Genomic DNA, 943 nt, shown 5'->3' with positions numbered 1-943 from the left:
CCCCATGGCCCCCCCCCCGGCGGCTCACGTCCATGCGCTGCCATTCACTGAAGCTGACGCCGGGATCCGGGACGGCCACGGCCTCGGGGAGCTCACAGCGACGGCCACAAGCGAGCTGCCAGGACCCGGAACACGGCGTCCACACGGAGCACGCTCACCCCACTCACCCCAGTGTCCCCATGGGCCCCACATCCCCCATTGGCCCCATTGAATGACCCCAGTGACCCCAATGTCCCCATTGACCCCACTGACTCCAATGTCCCCACTGGCCCCATTGAATGTCCCCAGTGTCCCCAGTGTCCCCATGGACCCCACATCCCCCATTGGCCCCATTGAATGTCCCCCTTGACCCCAATGTCCCCCTTGACCCCAATGTCCCCATTGACCCCAATGTCCCCAGTGACCCCAGTGTCCCCATTGACCCCCATGATCCTCCACGGACCCCACTGATGTCCCCAGTGACCCCAATGTCCCCATCTCCCCCCTTGACCCCACTGACCCCATAACTCCCAATGTCCCCACTGACTCCATATCCCCCCATTGACCCCAGTGTCCCCATTGACCCCCATCATCCCCCATGGACCCCACTGATGTCCCCATATCCCCCAATGTCCCCATATGCCCCCTTGACCCCAATGTCCCCTTGACCCCAATGACCCCATTGACCCCAATGCCTCCAATGCCCCCACATCCCCCATATCCCCCATTGACCCCATAACTCCCGATGTCCCCAATGTCCCCATATCCCCCATTGACCCCAGTGTCCCCATGTCCCCCAGTGTCCCCAATGTCCCCATATCCCCCATTGACCCCAGTGTCCCCATGTCCCCCATTGTCCCCACTGACCCCATGTCCCCCATTGACCCCAATGTCCCCATGTCCCCCAGTGTCCCCATTGACCCCATATCCCCCATTGACCCCAGTGTCCCCATTGACCCCACTG

At 62.4% G+C, this 943-nt stretch overlaps 1 protein-coding gene across 1 annotated transcript in view; it reads right to left on the bottom strand.

Annotated features, from left to right (window-relative positions):
• The window catches only part of EPO (erythropoietin), a gene marked incomplete at both ends in the record, with an annotated part of 3868 nt that extends 3753 nt beyond the window's left edge, over positions 1 to 115 (bottom strand). Inside the window, one exon of the mRNA XM_021383877.1 lies at positions 29 to 115. Coding sequence (XP_021239552.1) covers positions 29 to 115 — 87 coding nt within the window. The remainder of the gene's footprint in view (positions 1 to 28) is intronic.
• Positions 116 to 943: the final 828 nt, after the last annotated feature.

This window comes from Numida meleagris, unplaced genomic scaffold, assembly GCF_002078875.1.
Source record: "Numida meleagris isolate 19003 breed g44 Domestic line unplaced genomic scaffold, NumMel1.0 unplaced_Scaffold634, whole genome shotgun sequence".
NCBI lineage: Eukaryota > Metazoa > Chordata > Aves > Galliformes > Numididae > Numida > Numida meleagris.
The sequence above is the reverse complement of the archived record's forward strand: the minus strand, read 5'-3'. Positions and strand labels throughout refer to the sequence as shown.